This window comes from Phoxinus phoxinus (genome assembly GCF_949152265.1).
Source record: "Phoxinus phoxinus genome assembly, chromosome: 7".
Classification (NCBI taxonomy): domain Eukaryota; kingdom Metazoa; phylum Chordata; class Actinopteri; order Cypriniformes; family Leuciscidae; genus Phoxinus; species Phoxinus phoxinus.
The window spans coordinates 16,888,764-16,909,423 of NC_136882.1; the positions used below are offsets into that span (position 1 = coordinate 16,888,764).

General features: G+C 38.4%; 1 protein-coding gene across 1 annotated transcript in view; it reads right to left on the minus strand.

Moving 5' to 3' along the window:
• bmpr2b (bone morphogenetic protein receptor, type II b (serine/threonine kinase)) overlaps nt 1–20,660 on the minus strand; it is a 71,075-nt gene that overhangs the window by 34,534 nt on the left and 15,881 nt on the right. The window contains exons 2-3 of the mRNA XM_079618667.1: nt 3,325–3,513; nt 1,783–1,956 (exon numbers count right to left, since the gene is read on the minus strand). Of these exons, the coding sequence (XP_079474793.1) occupies nt 1,783–1,956; nt 3,325–3,513 (363 nt within the window). The remainder of the gene's footprint in view (nt 1–1,782; nt 1,957–3,324; nt 3,514–20,660) is intronic.

The window sequence follows — 20,660 nt, forward strand, 5'->3', positions numbered from 1 at the left end:
AGGGGAAAAAGAACTGAGAGAGTGAGCAAGAGAATGAGAGGGCACAAAGAAAGAGGTACAGCCGTGGTTTTGTCCTGAAGTAAGGCATTAGACAGCTCTAGGAGAGTGAGGATGGGAAATTAAGGGTTGTATGGGTTAGTTGAAAGCAGGACTACATCTGAGCGCGACTTAGTATTTATTAACCAGAGACACTGTCAGGAGAAGCAGACGGGCAACTCACAGTTTAAAACACCGATATTTTGTGCCCCATTGTATTTGTCACACATTTATTATGTGAACACAAACTTTTATTTTGGATGCGATTAATCGTGATTAATCGTTTAACAGCCCTAATTTTTTGTGATAGTTTACTACGATTATGAGCTTAATTCCATTAGTTTATTCGAAGCATTATGTTTATATAAGGTAAAGTTCAATCTCAATATTGCCAAAATCCCATTATAATCACATTATGAGGGTGCAAGTAAAGTATGTGGTGTGAGAGCTTGTCGGACGTAGCAACAGTAACTAACTAAGGGGGGCGGGTCTTTGCGATGTTCAATATGATGGTTATGGGAGAGGAAGCCTGCCTTCCATTTAAAATAGCGAATTGACTTTTTGGTTGGTTCAACGTCTGATTTTAAATAGTAATACAGTAGGTAGTTTCCTGGGGGTGTCCCAGTTTGTCCAAGCTGGTGTTCAACAAGTCTGCCACATGGTCTCTCTGCCTAAACAAGTGTCCAAAACCCCTGTAAACCGACACCCAACACCCAAACGAGTCACTAGATACCTAAACATAGTCTGATATTGGCTGAACATGTACCACAGGGCTGCTTTTTAACATACAAATAATATTTGGTAACCACAAAGTTAACCTTTGACTTCAACAGCATAATGGAATCACGAGCAATGTAGAAAAAGGCCGACAACTAGTGTGAATCAATGTGAATCTTAAAATAATTTGGGAATGGAGCTGGTGCTAATTCTAGACAGCCATGACTGAACAACAGCTTGTAGGCATACTTATATAAAAATAAATAAAAAAAAGCTTAACAATACAAAAGAGCTACTTTACAACACTGTGTGGGCATTTATTTTAAAAAGCCATGACCCCATGGACGAGAGGATGCTGACCTTCCATCGACTGCATGGAAGTCAATATGACTATTAGACTATTGAGTTTTCTTAGCCAACATTCCAAAGCACAGTCGATACAGTAGTTAGTAGAAGAGAACATAAGAGAAAAGCCAACAGAGTCCAAACCACACAGTAATTTATACAATCATTTAGACCAGAATAGCCCTAGATCCCATAATGCACCACACTCTTTATAAGCAGAGACAGATGAACACATTAAATGCAGTTAGCATTAACATGTTTCTCAACAGTAAAATCAGTCACCCACACACAGGTACTCTAATGTTAGTAATTGAGTATGTTGGTAACTGCCGATCACACTAGTGCAAGTTAATTATAGCAAGCATTTCCCTTTTCAGTGTTAATACTACAATAATTGAACCGACACTCAAAGCTGATATAAGACAATAATCATCTAAAAGAGTCCTCTAGTTTAGTATATTACAGATGTTTCTACAATTTACGTATATGAAAACATACAACATGCTCATATATGAACATTATCAGTATGAGTTGTGGTGAGATTGATGACAATGGATCCTGCAAGACCAGTTCTACTCTATCACAGAAATCTAATATGGGCGTTGACTCTTAGATAGCGACACGGGGCTTTCAGAAGAGACCTAGAGGTGCAGAGGCCCTCTGTTTAGTGTTTGCAGGACTTACGGGGGCTGGTCTTGGTGGGGCTAGGCACCCAGTTCTCTGTGAAGTTGACGTTGCACATGTTGGTGCTGCAGCAGCAGAATCTGTAGGTGCCGTTCTGTATCTGCGACGGCGTGGTGGTAACCACACAACGGTCGTCATGGCAGTCCTGCTGGTCGCTTGTGTAAGTCCAACAGCCTGCGATGAAAAGATGCAGATGGTTGAGTGAATGAGAGTGAGACACTGTAAAGTGAGTAGAGAATGTGCAAGGGGGAAGGGGGTGCTTACATTTCAAGGACTATAATATACCGTAATATAATATATATTTTAATATGCCAATTAATTAATGAAATAATCATTATTTATTTAGCTTCAATATAATATACGAATTTTAATATGCCATTTACGGTAATTAACGAATGACAATTAATTAATACATATATAAATGTATATTATATTCATATATTATATATATTAAAATCCATTACATTACTTTATAATGCATTGTTTTATTATATCATATTATGCCAACTATTTAAATATATTTATATTATTTTATATATTATATTATTTTATTTATATTATATTACATTCAATGTAATGTTACAATGAATTAATGAAATAATACATTAATTTAGCTTAATATAATACAACTGAGGTAAACTATCCATTTTTAATTCATTCATTCATATATTTTATATACATTTTAAAATGAAAATGAATATTAATTCAGCTTTTTTTAAATTAAGCTTTCTAAATGATCATAATATTATTTAATTTATTGAATGTCCTAATGTCAATCATGCAAACCTTTATTTAGGAGACTCTGGGTTAGGGTGCTGGGGTGCAGTTATTAGCTTAATTTAAAGGAATAGTTCAAACTGGTACGCTGTCATTTTTCAGTGTGTAAGCTAAGCAGACAATAATAGCATACTTTGAAAAAACATGGCAGTAATAATGAACAATCTTACAATCAAACCAACATTTGTTCAGACACCTTCAACATTTCCCACATTACCACAGTTTATTTGCTATAGTTTAGAAAATGGAAATAAAATATTACAAGAACTTTAGTTATATTCAAATTAGTTATATTTATAGATATTTCACTGGTTTTGCCCATCCTTCTGTTAGACTGTCTCACAAATGAATTAGGTTGAATAGCTGTCAGATAATACCAATTTAGGTCAACCAATTACCAAGCAATGCTTAATTTTGTTCAGTCTGTGGTGTAAAAAGGTCGCATTAGCAATAAAAAAAAACACTTCAGCAAAACATGGTCAGGTCAAAGTGTCTGAATAATTTTTGGTCCCAAGTTTTTATATATTTTACTGGTAGTCCACTGTATGAGAATTTTTGGGTATATAATATGTCACAGTTTAATTTATTTTGCTATCCTCACTTACATAAATGAACTATAGGTGTCCTGCACCCACTAGTAAATTTTTTTTTTATTTTTGGACAGTATTTTTGGTTGAACTGTCCCTTTAAGAAAAACAGAAGTCAATTGAAGGTCCTTATAAGTATATATGGATAATTTTTTTGTGTGTTTGAGTTTATTCTGACCTTGTTTGACCAGTCGGATCTCGCCGTCATGCGTTTTCTCCCACAGGCCGTAGCAGCGGCTGCTCTTGCTGCACAGGATGGTGTTATTTTCTCTGGTGATGTGCCAGTCATCAGCCACACTCTTTTCATCCACCTGCTGGTGCTGGTCATTAAAAGCACACTCCCGCTCTCTCTCCTCACTCTGAGCAGCTGCCGAGACACAAAATAAGAAAAGAGATGAGATTATTAACAGAACATGCAACATTCACCAGGAACACTTTCTGTAGGCCTTCCTACATACACAACATGGAAAAGGAAAGCGATCATTAATTATACCAGTCCCTTAAAGGCAAGTCAGCCCACACGGCAGCAATCTTGACAACACCCGCAGTTGGCTATTATCGGTGTAGACAGCTACTTTAAAGCCAAAAACCATGTCTCCCTGTAGCCCAAGACTGGTTGCCCACTGAAGCTAAGCAGGCCTGAGCCTGGTCAGTACCTGGATGGGAGACTCCTGAGAAAACCAGGTTGCTGCTGGAGGAGGTGTTAGTGAGGCCAGCAGGGGGTGATCACCCTGTGGTCTGTGTGGGTCCTTGCGACCCAGTGTAGTGATGGGGACACTATACTGTCAAAGAGCACCGTCCTTCAGATGAGACATAAAACCGAGGTCCTGACTCTCTGACCTCATTAAAAATCCCAAAGAGTAGGGGCGTAACCCCGGTGTCCTGGCCACATTCCCTCCATTGGCCCTTACCAATCATGGCCTCCTAATAATCCCCATCCACTGAATTGGCTCTATCACTCTCTCTCCTCTCTCCACCTATAGCTGGTGTGTGGTGAGCGCACTGGCGCCATTGTACTGTGGCTGCCGTCATATCATCCAAGTGGATGCACACACTAGTGGTGGTTGAGGAGAGACCCCCTGATATGATTGTAAAGCGCTTTTTTCAGTAGTACATATGAAAGCGTTATATATATATATATATATATATATATATATATATATATATATATATATATAAAAGAGTCAACATGAAACCTATTTTCATCAGTCACGACATGAAAATTCACCCTGTGAATAAAAAAAAAATGCAAGTATTGATCTTATTGTGAACAACTCAACCATGATGTACCGTACGTTTCATTTAGAAAAAAATTTTAGCTCGGAATTTTTTCCAAAATGTCAAAACTGGTCGTCCGGTGACGTAAGCAGGACTTCCCCAATCATTTGTTTAAACTGCAAGCTCACATTAATTTCCCTCCATTTTTGAACGCCCACATCTCAAAATTAAACCAATAACTGATGGATAGAACCAAATCTCCACCCTATATTTTACACTAGAATGTACATCATAATATGAAAGGACAGATCTGTGTACTTCCATTTCATCATAATGTTAATGGGGAAAGACCGACATCTCCAATACAGCTAGCTAAGATGATGTCAATAACAAATAAAATAAAAAACTCTTTCAAAAATGTTTCATGTTGCACATTTTTACAAAATGTTATTTTTAGGACTATCGGTAAGTTTGTTAACTTAAAAAAATAATTAAAACGACCCCCATGGTGAAAATCAAGCTTTTAAATGTGTTTATATGTCTATGTGGTGTTTTTAATATTCTTTAAGACAAACCATGTGCAAATTCATAAATCAACACCATTGTTGAGTGTTTTCTCTTTAAAACTGCAGTGAACCAAAGACAGTCTCTGTCGGCAGTCTCTATCAAATCGCTGGTGTTTCTGACGTCACAAACTACCAATCAGGTCAACATGTCTCTGAGCTGGTGTGAGTGAGTGGAGGCGGGGCTTACTTGCATATTCATAGAACCGTGGATGCTAAATGAGGCAAGGGTGTAAAGTTACATTCAAGCTATTTTAAGGCATGAAGAATTTTTTTTTCAAGGATTTTTTTTTTATATGTAATTTTTGTGATCAAAGGTAAGTTATTTTAAGGGATAACATTATTGACTACAGGGGGACTTTAAATGTTATATTTGTTTGTTTTAAATACTAATTCATCATATTGTTTATTCTGCCTTCTTCATAAATCATGAAAATAATTATATGCAATATTTTATTGTTGCATATATATATATATATAATATATATATAGTTTAAATAATACAGTAAAATTATTACTTTCAGCCATATACTGAGCGTTATGATTTTTACAGTTCAATTTACAAGTGGTTTGCATACATAATTCAGCAATGATATACACATTCCCTTGCACATTTGTTTGTTTATTCGATATTTTGGCAAATTGAATAATGCTTTCGGTTCAGTTCATTCATCTTTAACAGATTTCAATGCAGGGTGCCGTGTGGGCCTACAAATAACTTATTTATTTCAGCCCTACAAAATGATTTTCTGCCTCGAGGATGTTGAAGAGTTAATTCTGTGCAAAGGATAATGAGGTTGAATGTGGGCGCATACTTCTGATCGATAGCTAAACCTTGATTAATCGGACGCAATAGGAGGGGCGGGAGGATCTGAAACGGTCCAATGGCTTAATGCTGGGTGAAAAAGAACAGAACACCTGGGGTCTCCTGCGCACCTGCTGCTTTTTGAACCAACCACGTACAAATTCACTTATGTGTACACAATGCACACCACCCAAAAAACTCCATTACAGTGCTTCCCATAAGTCACTGTCATGACAACACAAGAAAAGAGGGGGGAAACAACATTGTGCTGAGCGTACGTGCAGAAAACGAACCTTTTGAGCAGTGCTGTGTAGTTAGAGAACACAAAACCATGATGACTGATAAGGGCCCTAGCCAACGGGATTGCCCTCATTTCCATGAGCAGAGCCAGCGGGGCTGAATTCTGCTGTCGGCTGATCGCAATCTCCACCGCAGCTGGCCCGCACTCACCCCAACTGTATCCAATGAATTAATCCTCTCTCTCTTACCCGCAATGTCATGCAAATCGCCAGGCCAGTGTCTGAGTTACCGAGAGGGAAAAATCATAATGCCACTCGTTTAACAGGCTTGGTGAAGTCATGGATCTGGACTATTGTATTCAGAGCGTTCAGACAAGCAAGCTGGGAGGGGAAAGAGCCCCCTGGTAGCATCATCGCCGTATCCAAGTCCCATCGGAGTCCAGAGAGAGAGAGAGGGAGAATTGCCGCTGTATGTCCCTGAGGGAGGCCTTTGTCTGCTCCTCTACAGGAGCGAAGCCTGAAACGGCTGTATCGGCCGCACACACACCAGCAAGTGGTAGCGCAAGCTAGGATGAATGTGTCCTCTGCGTAGCCGCGGATGCCTGACACTGCAGGACACCTCATTATACCGAGCAATCCTTAATCTAAAACAGGGCTGCTCGACCTGAGACAGAGCGCAAAATGGTCCCTCAGTGGCTAGGGGAGAAATTTTTTTTTTCCAGTTTGGCGTGCCTCTCATCTAGACAAAACACAGAGCTCCACTGGGGGCCATACAGGACTCCTGATGGTTCGGAGATGCATCCCAATTACAGAGTTAAAGATGGAGGATCCCGTCTCTGCTGACGGTAATGAGCACATGAGGGCTGAGGCAGATGTAATACTCATGTCCACTTCCTCTGTAACACACTGTCTCTGAGATTGAGCATTTGTATTTAGTGCAGTTACAAAAGTGTGACTGGGGGTGTAATTTCACGTTCGTGCCGATTGTGTATTTTAGGCCCCGTCTTTGTTTTTGAGTAGCGACACAGGTCATTAGGCGCGGCGGTTTCCTGTAATTTGGGTGAGAAGCCGTGCGCCTACCCCCCGACACAGGGGTAGAAAGGAACAAGAGCGCCCTACAGCACGACTTTCAGATCCAATCACAGAACAGCACACAGCAAAAGAAAACAGTGAAGCATTTTGTCTGGCTCAAGAGCAACGCCTCAGGCCATAAGTGGCTCAGAGTTTGTGTGTTAGAGCAGAACAGCAGGATGCTAAACCTTATAGCAGGGCACTGAGACACAATCTCTGTTTATTGGTTAAGAGTTTGCCAAGGAGTTTTCTCAAGTGTCTCCTTAAAAATCAAAGGAGATATTTCTTCTTAAAGCTGGCCCACATTTCCACTGACTTAAGAGCCGAACGATGATGTTGTAGCTGATATAAATATGTTACAGAATAACAGGGCCACAAACAAACATGACACATCACAATCTTTGTTTAGAGCTCATTGCCTAGTTTAGGAGGTATATTATAGAATTCTAGGCTCTGAAATAAAAAGCTGCAAGTTACTTGAAAAGGAACATTTTTACATCAGTCATGTTTTGGCACATCTCTTCTGTGCTGATGAATTTAATGGTTTGAGGTAGAGGTTTGATTGGGATGGATTGCCAATCCCGCAAGAATCTGTCTTGCCCACAACTTTCACATTTTGTTCTACTTCAATCCATAAATGCCAGCAATAAGAAATCAGTGTCTGTCTGGTGATATTTTGTCGTGTTCCGGAGTCATAGACCAGAGGTCTTCAACCCTGCTCCTGGAGACCCACTGTCCTGCAGAGTTTAGCACCTACTCGAATCTAATCAAGGTACTTGAGAAAACTTGAAAATTGCAGGCTGGTAAGTTGGTTTAGGTTAACTAAATTTAACAGGATAGTGGAAGGAGTCACATCACATTATGTCACACTGGCCACACTGTAGGGTAGACAGACAACATTGTTCAATATGGGAGCCATTTAATTGTGTGGCATCAGTGTGGAAAGACTTTGTTGAGGATTCTAGACAAAGAATAGAAATAGAAATGTCATCATAGGTGATCAATAGTCATTCAGACAGTAGAGATTAGCAGTAGGCACACATTTTTTTTTCTTGAATCCCAAGTGACATGTTCTTCTCATAATTAGGTCTGACGGCACAATCTGAATTTCTTTCATTCCTGTACAGTACAGCTGGGATGAGAGAATTTCGGTCAAGTGTTTTCCTCATGTCATGATTAATTAAGCTTTCACCAACTGGCTCCGTTCCATCTGGACATGCAAGACAGGCATCTTCGAATCTCCCAAATGACTCGGATATTTATTTTTGTCTGGTCGGTGGCGAGAAAACATTCCTCCACCTCTAGGTGGCAGGGTGCTCTGCTCTCCATCGGGAGAGAACAGCAGAAGGGAGGAGGGTGAGGACAAGGGAGGGGAGAGGGGGATTGTGGGATTGTTTTTGGGGGCAGTGGAGGCAGTCTGTACCAGCCTGACTCTGCCCTGCTACTGTTTGTGCACCGGCTCAAGGTTAAAGCTGCCGCTCAGAGGCCTGTCAGCATTTTCCCCAGATAACACTCAACTCTGCCTTACTGGGGACCTTCGGCCTGTGTTAGTTCCACCTCCCGGTCTTCATTTTAAAGGGAAAGTGCGGCAAAAAAAAGCTGTTGCTACTTTGTAACAACTGTAACTGACTCTTTTGCTGGCACTGGGAAAAACGAAACTGGGAAACTGGTCTTTTCTATAAAGAATACATCAGAGTAAAGGACTACATGAACCTAAGCCGAGTACAAATCATGATTAATTTATCACATCTCTGCTGAGGCCAAAAGCTGAGGCTGTGTCTGCCAAAGAGCCGGAGGGCCTGTGGCCGTTTCCTTTCGAGTAGATAATCTGAGAGGCTGGCAAAGGCCCCATCTCCTGCCAATGTCTCTATGGACAGGGAAGCTGTCAGGCTGGCTCTCAGATACAGGAACGCAGAGGGGGAGTGCTGGCACTGGAGGGGGCACCAGCAGAAACCTCATTCCAGCTTGGCCTAGGAGAACTTGGGGGCCAAATGAAAGGAAGGAGGATGGTTCAACAATTCCAGGGCCATCTGGCAAGGCAGAACCACGCAAGACCATCAGGCAGTTAGATTAAGTGGCATATTGGTGTGATATAAAATGTCATTGTACTATAGTAAGGAAAGGAAGGCTGTGTGAACATTTACCATAGATCTTGCATATAAGTTTAAGTGTGGCATTTGTAGTAAGAACAAAGTAACGCAAATTTAAAATCCAAGAATTCTTCTGCTGAATAGTTCCTGAATACTGCCATTGGTCAGTCAAACAAGCTCGCACCATTGGTCAAGACAATAGCCGCTTTTCCACCGTCGGGCCAAACGGTTTTCATTGCGTAACGGTGCCATTCCTGAGCAGTACAACTCAAAAGATAGCTTGAGAACAGCGCATTTTTTTTACAGAGGACAGCTTCCTGAACTTCCTGAAGGAGGGGTTTTGTAACAATCTGCATGTTTCAGACAAACTGGGAATAGAGGTAATGTACAGTATGGGAAAAATTATGTTTTTCTATTCTATTCTGTTTTTCAATGTTGACCTATTCTATTACATCCAATAAACAAAATACCGAACTTTTAAAATAGAATAATATGACCCCTTTAATCATGAATATATACTAATTTCCTAGATTTTTACATTTATATGACCTTATTCTTCAAAAATGCTAATTATTTAAAAACACTGTTAAATATAGGCCCAATCTTTAGCAAATCTCAAAATGAATATCCACCTTCCTATTGTAGTTTATATTGTTGTAATGCCTAAATTCACAATTTCAAAGGCAGATTTTAGTTTAGAGTTTACATGTAAAAAAAACCTGTATAGAATTTTAAATCAGCCATTATCATTAAATTAATTAATTTATAAGCCTGTTATTGTAGCCAGGAATATTTTAATATCAATGCATTCCTAAATGTTTTAGTTGTCTTGGCAAATTAAGCTGAGACAGAAGAAAGTATTTTAACTGGGGAAAAAATTACGGTACACACATTTAGAAACTATAATTGCAGCTGCAATATATATACCGTAATTAGAAAGGAGATTCCTTCACTCCAATAATTTTCATAAGACTTGGAGTACATTGAAGTTAGAGTACTTGATCCTAGCTTGATCCCTGAACCAAGCTCACACAAGCAATCGAAAAAAAGTCATTAAATTGCAACAGCAATTAAACAACCAGAAGTGGGGATGAGGATGAGCTCAAGGCAGTGATAAAACACAGGAGTGGGAAACGACAAATCCATCTTTTTAACAGGCAGGAATTTATTTGGAGCTGTGGTTTCATAAGGTAACATCTACTGAGCCTCGGGGACAAGGCCATCGACTGGCTGCAAGGAACAGCGAATCAAAAAATAATACAATTACTGCTTTTCTCCCTTTAGCTCAGGACAATTTGTGTTCATCGTGTCTCAGTGTACTCGTTTAATCAAAGTTGAAGTGGAAAAACAAGGCAACACACCAAACACGTGTGAGATTCAGCTGCAGGGTCTTAACATGTAAAATACATGAAAATGTATCTTAAAAAGCTTTTAATGCCAGCTCTATCTGGCTTATATGCTGTTCAAAACAAAAACAGGCCTCTAGACAATTAGCAAAACACATAGAGAGAGAAAATTATATTGAACTCAACAGACACTGTGGAGCTTGCAGTGTTGCTCAGATTATTAATAATAATCAGAGTCTCATCCACCCTGTACAGGATACTTTATCTTATCTATCCACCTCTGCAGGAAACCAGCTCTCCATCCCTGGACGCTAACACTAACGTCTGGTTTATATCATGATCATCTCAATAAGATTAGCGGAATTAACATGAAAGCAGAATGGATGTAGAATAGATGTATACAAAATACCAACTTGGTAGCGGTGTTGGTTTCAAAATAGGGCTAATTACTATTCTGATAATCCAACAATCTGTTGGTCATTTCTTTGACAAATTCAATATCTTACCGATGCTTTCTTTCAAGCTAATGTAAAAAGGTAAAACTATGTAAACCATGCTACACATTGTGAGCAAATCTATTTTTAAATTCAAAGCGCTTGTTGCGGCAACCATGCCGATGTAAAACTTGATGCTAATGACCTTCTTTGAAGTGTTTAATATGAAGCATTTTGGACAAGTTGCATTGTACACTTTTCTTTTTCTACTGCAGCTCGCTTTGTGCCCTCAAGCATTTATTTTTATTTATTTTCAAATGCGTCTTTTTCACAGAAATAAGTTTTTACTGCAATGTGACACATATATATATATATATATATATATATATATATATATATACACCATTTTCATTATCAATTTTAATTTTAATTAGCTGTTCCAGCCCTTCTGTTAGTTAACAAGAACTAAACAGAAATATATTAAAAATAAAATATAAAAAAAACCACAAAATTCACATAACAAAATTATTAAAAATGTAACGAAATTAAAATGAAAAGTGAAACTAAAATTAAAAACGAATTAAAATTATAATAGTATTTGAATAATATGAAAACAACTAGAATAACTGCTTCAAACTAAAAATCAGGGTCAGACTCAAACGGGCCAAACACGAAAATGCAATTAGCTTCCGCAGGCATTTGTTGGCACTTTTTCAACTGTGATATTACTGTGCAGTGGCTGTTTGGGGCCCTTTGGGAGTCTAGTTGCCATTTCTCAGGAGCTTGCAGAGACAGTCTCCGTCTCAAGACTCTGACTTCCAGGAATCAGTGCTAGTGCCATGCATTACAGTATACAGCAGCTGAGCAACTTCATCTGCCTGTGGCTCTTCGAGACGTTTCCACTGCCATCCACTTCCTCAGGACAAATCTGACCCACATAATGAAGTCGCCACAGTGTCATGTTTGAGAGTTTTGTTGCCATTTGCCCCGCAGAGAGTCGCTTGCAGAGGAACACGGCGATGTTTACACAAGAGTGGCCTGCAAGTCAGTCATTAATCATCTGAGCAACACAAAATTCTTCCTTCCAAATGGCCCCTGCAATACAGCAAAGCAATCCCAAGAATACAAAACCACCCCCCGAGGAACTGTAACAATGCAAATGACTTTTTCTCTGCAACAAAATGGACGTGGTTCCGAAATGAAGATTCTTTTGTTTAAACCAGCTATAAGCTGCAATTACAGTGGATACTCTTTTGTAAATGGACAGATGCCACTTTAAGGGATGGGTGGCATAGTCTAATAGGAGCCATTAGTATATTTTATGTGCGAGAGGAGATTACACGGTGCACAGCAGAGCACTCTGACCTGAAACTCACCAAAAACAACACTCAACCTAATAAACAATCATGACCTCTGACCAGATCCTACTGCCTGGTGTACTGACAGCTGGCGGGAGATGTGTACCATGTCGTGTGTGTGTGTGTGTATCTATGTCCAGACTATGGGGGGTGTAAGGGGGGAACAGCTAAGTCTGTCTGGACCCTTCCCCCCCTCCTTTTTTCTAATGCAACCAGCTCTCCCTTAACGCCAGGGGGTCCTAAAGCTGCTTTGGCCAATGTAACCCCAGCGTCTCTCTCTCTGTCTGTCTGTCTGGGTAAATCCAGACTAAAAAAAAAAATCAGGTTGCTCTGAGGGTCTTACTGGGTGCAAGGTGGGGTCAGGGCAGCAGGTGGCTACGGAGAAAAGTAAAGGCCAAAAAAATGCAAACGGAAAAACATACATAATATAACAGAGAGTTCAGATCGTTCTGACTCTGATTTCTGATTAGCTAAGCCACAATCAAAGCAGTTGTAAAATGACGATAAACGCAGACCTATTAATGTGCCACAATGCTAAGTTGCCTGGCAACAATGTTAATTAGTGGAAGAATGTGTCCTGTATATGAACATACATTTTAAACAATCACAAAAATAAATGTAACCCCGGCATCTCTCTCTGTGTGTGTCTGTCTGGGTAAATCCAGATTAAGAAAAACTTAGGTTGCTCTGAGGGTCTGACTGGGTGCAAGGGGAGGTCAGGGCAGCAGGTGGCTACGGAGAAAAGTAAAGGCCAAAAATACAAACAGAAAAACATATTATATAACAGATACTTATGCCGCTTTTCCACTACACAGCACCAGCTCGCCTCGCCTCGACTCGACTCGCCTTTGTTTGGTTTTCCACTGTGTAAAAGTTGTACCGGTACCTGCTTCCAGGTACTTTTTTTCGTATCACCTCCGGCGAGGTTCTAAGCGAGCTGAGGCGATACTAAAATATGACGTGAAACACGGCAGACTGCTGATTGGTCAGAGAGAATCGTCACTATTCCCTGCGTCATCATTGCACGCGCCAGATGGAGTATCCTGAATAACCCTGGCATTTTTAAATAGTTTTGCCAGAGATAGCGTGATATACCCATTACTAATATTATGTAAAACAGCATGCACTCGATTTCCTCCATTGTCCTGTGTGTGTGGGTGCGGGCTTCCCAAACAATCCCAACACATGCTCCAGCAAAATTCACACACTCACTTACTCTGGTTTGATACAAGCGGTGAAATGTTCCTGTGTTGCCATTTAAATTTTGTACCACTCGACAAATTAATGTGATTTTTTAAGAAATACTAAAGACATTTTAAAATCAAACGTAAAAAAAAAAAAACTATATAGTCTTCACTGTATGTATTAAATATAAAATTATTCATAATAAAGATACAAAAGCGATTCAGTCAAAAGCAGTGAGTGATTTTCAGTTTTTTTTTCTGATTAGCATTAATGAAACGGATGGCAACAGTTTATTAGGCTGCTGTCCCTTTAAGAACAAATGCACGGATCAAATATACTGTTACACACCCAATTTACTCCCAAATGTTTACATTCACGTAGGACGAAACAGACTGTGTTTATGTGAATACTCCACACAATGTGCATTTCGACATAATAGAGTGTGTATTTGATCATGCAAGCAAGACAAGCTATGTCAACAACTTTACTTTAGAATATCGATTTTTTAAATTTGTGAATCGATGCGAATCGGTAGAAGATAGAATCGCGATTAATATGTAAATCGATTTTCTTCGCCGCCCCTACTGCTTAGTCTTATAATATATACAGATTTTATTTTGATAATTTCGATATATATCGTGCAGCCCTAATTTGAACTATACCATTTGGATAAAATTCAGTGCTTTTGGTATATCACATTATGGTTGTTTGCCAGTGACAGACATAATTTTAGTGTTTCCTGTCTTAGGAGGAAGTGAAGAATAAATGCGCGCTGTCCCATCATTCATCACATCACCCAGGCAACAGACATCACGTCACTGAGTCTGGTTCCCTTGTCTAGGTAGCAGCAGATATCAGTCACAGCCATGGCAGACAAAACATGCATGCCGTAAACATACGCAACCTCACCTATTTACAACCTGTGAACGAGGCAAATGAAAGCCGCATGAGGAAGTCAGGCGCTATCTTATTGCAGAGCAGACAAAGAACTGGAAAACAAAGTAAAGTAAGCTGTGGTTGACGCCTTTTCCTCATGGTTTGCCTAGGAACTAGACATGTTCCTGCTTTACCGTTGAACAATGCCACTCTAAAATTGAAAAAAACTAGTCAAACAAGACACCTTTAATTGGTGCGACAACTGTAAAACATTCACAAGTAATGCCTCTTGTGGCTGTCTTCCTCAGTCGGGTGACTGGATCGGCTGGCAGTGGTCCAAGAAGAGTGTTTAACTCGTATGAATCAACAGAAGCCGACGCGATTAAATGGATGACATCACTCAGAGAACGAGAAAACACTTCCTCCGTCGGCTCACCTGTCGAGCCACCTGCGGTGAGCCACCTGAGGCACAGACACACCCTACTATGCTGCAGTCTACAAACAAATCTCTCTCTGACAGTCAGACTCCAGCCATGACAAGCCCTTACACGCTCATTTTGCAATACGGGCCTTTGGCTAGACGGCAGTAGTAGTCATGCATACAAGAAATGTCCTTGGTTAAAGGATAATTCCGGTATTTAACACCTTGAGTCTATATTGTAGTTTGTTTTGGATGAACAAGAGTGGTGGACAACATTTTTTTGACAATGGTTCCTCTCTCGAGTTTTTGACTATAAAATAATTGGCCATGGACCCATTTAACATTGGAGTCAATGGTCATGTCCGAAAATGTCATTAAAACAGCCTTTAACATTAGTTTTCAAAACTGCGCAACTCACCGAGTGATTAGTGATGTTAGTTGATGGTCCAGAAACAAAAAGTGTTGCGAAATACAGTTTCTGTCGTGTTTTATTCGTCATTTTGTAAAATCCCATTGAATTCTGTTGAAGGACTGAGTGCTCGTTAATATAAATGCGCTAACGGAAACGGAAAGGGGGCTGTTTACATTTGGTCGATGTAGTCTTTTTGCTCGCTTCCGTTTCTCATAAGGCTAGCGAGCAGAGCTCTTTACCGCAGTTTTTGACCGCACAAATTCTAACCATATTGCAAGACGTGACCACTGACCAGTGCAATATGAAGTTGAACTCGACTGTGACCGTGAGTGTCCCGCGAGACATAAACATCGGTTATCGCCATCAAGTGGTCGGGAGTGTGCTAACGCTTCAGATTCAAATATTGAGCGGAAGTTACACGGTTGTGAAGTGTCTGAAAAAATAGTTCCACTATAGCAAAATTAGCGGATTGGAATCATATATTGCGACGATATATTGTTTATAATCATCAACGAACACCACTAACCACTCGGTGAGTTTAACAATTTTGCAAACGAACATTATTGGCTGTTTTAATGACATTTTCGGACATGGCCATTGACTCCAATGTTAAATGGGTCCATGGCCAATTCTATTATAGTCAAAAACTCGAGAGAGGAACCATTGTCAAAAAAAATTTGTCCACCACTCTTGTTCATCCAAAACAAACTACAATATAGACTCAAGGTGTTAAATACCGGAATTATCCTTTAAGTTTGACGGTATGTTCAAAGTGTCCACAATAAAGAATCTTTCAGAAATCTAGTTTGACCACAATGTACCAAGTTCTTAGAAATATACTCTACCATCCAGATGTTTGGAGTCGGTAAGGTTTCAGCCTCTCATGCTCAGGCTGCGTTTATTTTTGTCAAAAATACAGTAATATGTAATAAAAACTGTAATATTGTGAAATATTATTACAATTTAAAATATCTGTTTTAGCATATTTTTTTTATAATTTATTCCTGTGACGGCATCATAGCATCATTACTCCAGTCACATGATCCTTCAGAAATCATTATAATATGCTGATTTGCTGCTAAAAAAAAAAACATTTCTTATCAATGTTTTATCAAACTTTTTATTATAAAATGTTAAAAACATTTGTGCTGCTTAAAATGTTTGTGGAAACCGTGATACATTCATTTTGTCTGAATTTTGTTAATTAATAGAAATAGCATTTATTAGAAATGGGGATCTTTTGTAAAATTATAAATGTCGTCACTTTTGACCAATTTAATGCATCCTTTCTGAATTAAATATATGAATTAAAAACGACCCCAAACTTCTTGTATTCATGATAATTTCAAACACTTAAAAATGTCCTGTGGTGCAACAATCAAGTTAAAAAATGTATATTTTATTTACACCTTGAATACATCATTTTTTTCACAAACAATATGAATTAATAATGAATAAATATTTTATATGAATAAATGATTATCATATTCATAACAATTTTTTCATCACATGAACTACCCTTGGCTTATCATAAAATGTTATCTGATATTTAAAGATGAAAACGGATAAATATTTTATACTTAATAATAGAAAGAAAATAATAATACTTACAATTTACTTACAAATTGCTTTCATCATGGCTCTTTTTTCATTTTGATATCAGGACAACTGACTTTACACCTCCCCAAAAATTATATCCAAATTAATTTTCAATGTATTTTTTTATGTACCGGTAATGTATTTTTAAATAAATTAATAGAAAGGACAATAAAATTGAGCATCACATCCAGATACTAACCATCTAATTACAGCCATGCTTTTCGCAAAGTAGAGGGCGGTCAATAAACATACATAACATAAACATATAATACTGGATATGAGACAGTGATGAACTTCATTAAAGAAGGAAGGTCTTAATAAGGAAAGCTTCATCATCAGTGGGGAGGAAGCAAATGAATGATTATAAAGCATGCTGATGGTAATGAGCAGAAAGCCTGAAACCTAATTTACTTTCACCCTGCATCATACAGGCAATGTTCTAATTAAAAATGATGATCTGAGAATAAAAGGCATGCTCTGACATGAGGTTTCATGTAACGCATGTGAGCCGCAGTCAGTTCGGCTAGATATCGACAGGGTTGGAGACTGAAGGTAAGTGTAGACAGAGGAAAGCCCCTGCTCTGCTAGCCGGTCACACTACATGCCTGGACACGGCTCACTTTCCCTCCGTTCTTCCATCCGTTCATCTCTCTGCTCAACAGAACCTGGACCTCACAGCTGATTGCATTATTGGAAGAGACACATCAACACTGGAGCAACCAAAAGTCAAAGCAATAAATCATGATTGTTGTATGCTTTTATTTGGTTGGTGCGTAATAATATTAGTCATGACCACAAAAAACTCAAACATTTCAACATACCAAGACTTACGCCAGTTCACAACTTGTTTTTATGTTGATGAAGCTGTGATGTATCACAATTTATACAGAACCAGGACAACAGAGAGAAGGTTGGAGATACGAGCAATATTAATTTTTGATGGATGATGCCATCAAAAATGCGAGTAAAGAAATGTATAATGTTACAAAAGATTTCTATTTCAAATAAACGCTGTTCTTCTGAATTTTATATTAATCAAAGAATCCTTGAATAAAGTGTCATGGATTTCACAAAAATATCAAACAAAACTGCTTTTAAACCTTATAATAATAATAAAAAATGGTAGAGCACCAGATCAGCATATTAGAATAATTTCTGAAGGATCATGTGACACTGAAGACGTGAGTAATGCTGAAAATTCAGCTTTGCCATCACAGGCCAATATAAAATATATTAAAATAGAAAACAGTTATTTTAAATTGTAATAATATTTCACAATATTACTGTTTTTGCTTTATTTTTTCATTTATTTAAAATGGTGAGAATACTGTAAGACTACATATCGATAATAATATAGCTTATGGAAAAAAAACTGTCTGTTTTAAATGTTTAAATTTTTTACAGTGACCATTTAACTTGACCATTTATATTTATTTTCAAATATTTATTTACTTTTTTCATTGATCTTTTCATTTAAAATGCCTTGGTGTCAAAAAGTAACTAAAACTTAAAAATCAACAAAGTTTGTCTTTCGACCCGTTTTAAACTACTCTAATACCAGTCAAATCTGAACTTCTTTCTTTTTTTCTAAAGAGTTTACAGAGGTAGCAGCATGACAGCAAATCATAGTCTCAAGGCCTCTAACTCGGCTCAATAAAACAATGCTTGGTTGGAAAGTAGAAGGTCAGTTAATCTCTTGTTGGACAGACACTATTTATAGTCCAATCCTACATCTGAATGACGCCAAGCCAAAACCCGTGTAGAGCCTCCAAAATCACGTCCGCTAGAATAAAGCCACTCTCTTAGCCTGCTATTTACACATCTGAGGCTGAGGTGCACATTCACATGCAAAGCATCACCTTTTCCCTTCCTTTGAGGGGCTCGAAGAGGGAGAGAAAGGGTCCCAGCAGGGGCAATAGCCCTAGATTCGGACCCATCCCAATGCTCTTAGCTCCTCAATGAATGCTGAATGAGCTCAAAGCAGCATTTTGTGTTCAAGACGACGAAAGCCAGGAGAACTGCTGATCGTGCTTAGAGAACCAGTGGACGGTCAAGACATCCGCATCCCAATCTGAAGTTTCAGTTTGCGCGTTTACGAGACAGAATCATGATGACACATGACATCAAGATCCAATGAAAGCAGACGAGATCCACCGCAAAATAAAATTATGACATTGTGATTTATTGGCAGGCAGTAATGTACCAAGGAGCATCATTTTATCACACATTACAGAGGAGACGAATAGAACGCATGATAACCGCACAGGGAATGCAATGCATTAGGGCAGTGAAGGTAAAGATCCAGACGCCAGTCCGTCAATGACTCGCGCTCAGGAGGGTTTACCTCTTAGGACCTTTCCCAAATGCATACAAACTATGAATGGCCTAATAACCGAATGGATAAATGCAGAGACATGCAGCTTCCGTAAAATGCTGATCATCTGAAGCTTCTACAACTGTATAAACTATTCAGCATGCAAAAAATAATAATAATAATACAACATTGAGTGTTTCCTAAAATAATAGACCTTATTCAGAGCAGCGACATGACAGGTATGAAAGTGAGGCTGTGAAGGATAGACTTACTCTCAATGGCATCCGCTGTAAAAAGCTGTATAAAGCTTCCTGATTACTTATAATTTATCACAGCTCATGTAGTCTAGAGTTTTGTCTTCTGAGACTTCTTGGAAAGATATTTTGGCAGTGTTTTGTCAGCAGAACAATCCAAAATCACATTAAATAACAGTACAACCCACTGAAGAGATATAGGCCGATGTCTATCGCTCACATCCTAGCTTTCATTCCTGTTAAAAATGAAAGATGCCGCTGATGTGAAAAAGGTCTATGGTTATGAGTGTCCCACTGACAACTACGGTATTACAAACCTGATTATGAAATATAATTTGCATGAGGAAAATATGATCGCATATACATTAATTAATGAGTTTCTATTCACATATTTGTAGGCAAATTTTGACAAATATTTACAGAAAAATATGGGCTACCGAAACTACAATGGTAACATATAATAAATGACGTGCATAAAAAAAAACAAAAAAAACATGTTGTGCTGTCAAATCGATTAATAGTGATTAATCGCATCTAACTACTATACATACATATATACCTATACATATATATAAACATTCGCGAATGTTGATTCATGTACACTGTCCCTTTAAAAAAAAAAAATGTATGTATATATATATATATATATATATATATAATATTTAAATATACACAAATGGGTGTGTATATTATAGAAAACTTTAATGTTAGATGCGATTAATCGATTTGACAGCACTAGTTTTTTTTTTTATCTAACCATTACTTAACCAGTTTAACAAAAAAACTCTTAAAATCTCTTTTGCAAGAGTGTCCCAACCAAGACAGGCAGAAGTGCAAATAACATCCAGACATAGTGCATACAACATGCATGCGTATGTATTTTTGTTTCCATATATATTTTTATTTTCGTTTGCATATATGTATCTTTGTTGCCAAAACTCAATATACCAATATTGTCACATAGCATCTGAAATATAGCTCAGTCTGGTCATTCTGATATGTTTCCTTCAAAATGATTGGCTACTTGTCTGACACACAGTAACTTCAAAAGGCATCCATGAAGTTTCTAATTCGCAGTTTTGCACATGCTCAGTTTTATTATTCGGCTGGTCACGCAGACAATTTCCTACTGACTACGCATCCGTCTACTGATTCATAAGTAAACACTTTACACTTTAACTGGCTTAAATACAAACATCCTGTGCCAAAAATGAACACCAAAAAAATAAAAAGGCCTCAGGAGAGACCAATAGTCTTTTCAGAGAGAAGAGCTGGTTTAATACACAGCCCAGTAGCACAAGCCCACCTTTTGCTTTTACGGTGTGAAAT